The following is an 843-nucleotide window of genomic DNA, read 5'->3' as shown; positions in this document are numbered from 1 at the left end:
ACGCTGTGTGTGGTGTGGTGTGTGTGTGTGTGTGTGTGTGTGTGTGTTGTGTGTGTGTGTGTGTGTGTGTGTGTGTGTGTTGTGTGTGTGTGTGTGTGTGTGTGTGTGTGTGGTGTGTGTTGTGTTGTGTGTCACTTGGCATATAGTTGCGGAAGTAAAAGTAACTGCCTCCAGTATTTCATGGTTTCTTCTCTTCCAGACTGAGCTTCCTGTGATCAGACAAGATGAGGTTTCTGATTGGATGGGTTGTGTTTGGTGATGTCATTGGGATCTTGCAATTCGCAGCAGAAGACCCTGCAGCAGGCATCTCAGAGGACACCCTGAAGCGTGAGTCTAACACACACAAACACACACACACACACACACACCCTTTCGTCACATACCCATCCCTCCTTCTGTCTCTCAGAGCTGTCTGATGTTGGGAGCAGCTGTCACCTGTTCTCTCCCTCCTAGGTGGGCTCCCTGTTTGAGGTAGCATCAGTTCACCTGTTCTCTCCCTCCTAGGTGGGCTCCCTGTTTGAACGCAGTGTGGTGCTGGTGGACAAGTTGCAAGGTAAACTGGACCAGGACCTCCAGAAGGCCTTTGACCCCCAGAGCAGAGGCCAGGCCCGGGGCCAACAGCCTACCCAGGACCCCTTCTCCCTGGGGATGGACTTAGGCTTCATCCACAGAGTGGGGCTGGAGGAGGTGCTGGACTCCTTCTTTAACTTTGGGAAGAGTGTTGTGGAGGACTTTGGGGACGTGGTCACACGAGTGTTTGATGACCTCAAAGACGTTGTGGAGGAGGAGAGGAAGAGAGGTAGGACTAGAAACCCTATTGATATTGTTCTATTACAAAGAGAT

At 51.6% G+C, this 843-nt stretch overlaps 1 protein-coding gene and 1 long non-coding RNA gene across 2 annotated transcripts in view; both read left to right on the top strand.

Annotated features, from left to right (window-relative positions):
* LOC111959108 (uncharacterized) overlaps positions 1–423 on the top strand; it is an 11,148-nt gene extending 10,725 nt beyond the window's left edge. Inside the window, exons 2-3 of the long non-coding RNA XR_002876618.2 lie at positions 200–327; positions 407–423. This is a non-coding gene — a long non-coding RNA (uncharacterized lncRNA). The remainder of the gene's footprint in view (positions 1–199; positions 328–406) is intronic.
* An 81-nt stretch (positions 424–504) lies between these two features.
* LOC111958609 (clusterin-like protein 1) overlaps positions 505–843 on the top strand; it is a gene marked incomplete at its 5' end in the record, with an annotated part of 2,726 nt that continues 2,387 nt past the window's right edge. The window contains one exon of the mRNA XM_023979872.1: positions 505–799. Coding sequence (XP_023835640.1) covers positions 505–799 — 295 coding nt within the window. The remainder of the gene's footprint in view (positions 800–843) is intronic.

The sequence above is a fragment of the Salvelinus sp. IW2-2015 genome, linkage group LG35 (genome assembly GCF_002910315.2).
Source record: "Salvelinus sp. IW2-2015 linkage group LG35, ASM291031v2, whole genome shotgun sequence".
In the NCBI taxonomy this organism is placed as follows: Eukaryota; Metazoa; Chordata; class Actinopteri; order Salmoniformes; family Salmonidae; genus Salvelinus; species Salvelinus sp. IW2-2015.
This window is presented reverse-complemented; position numbering and strand designations above follow the sequence as displayed.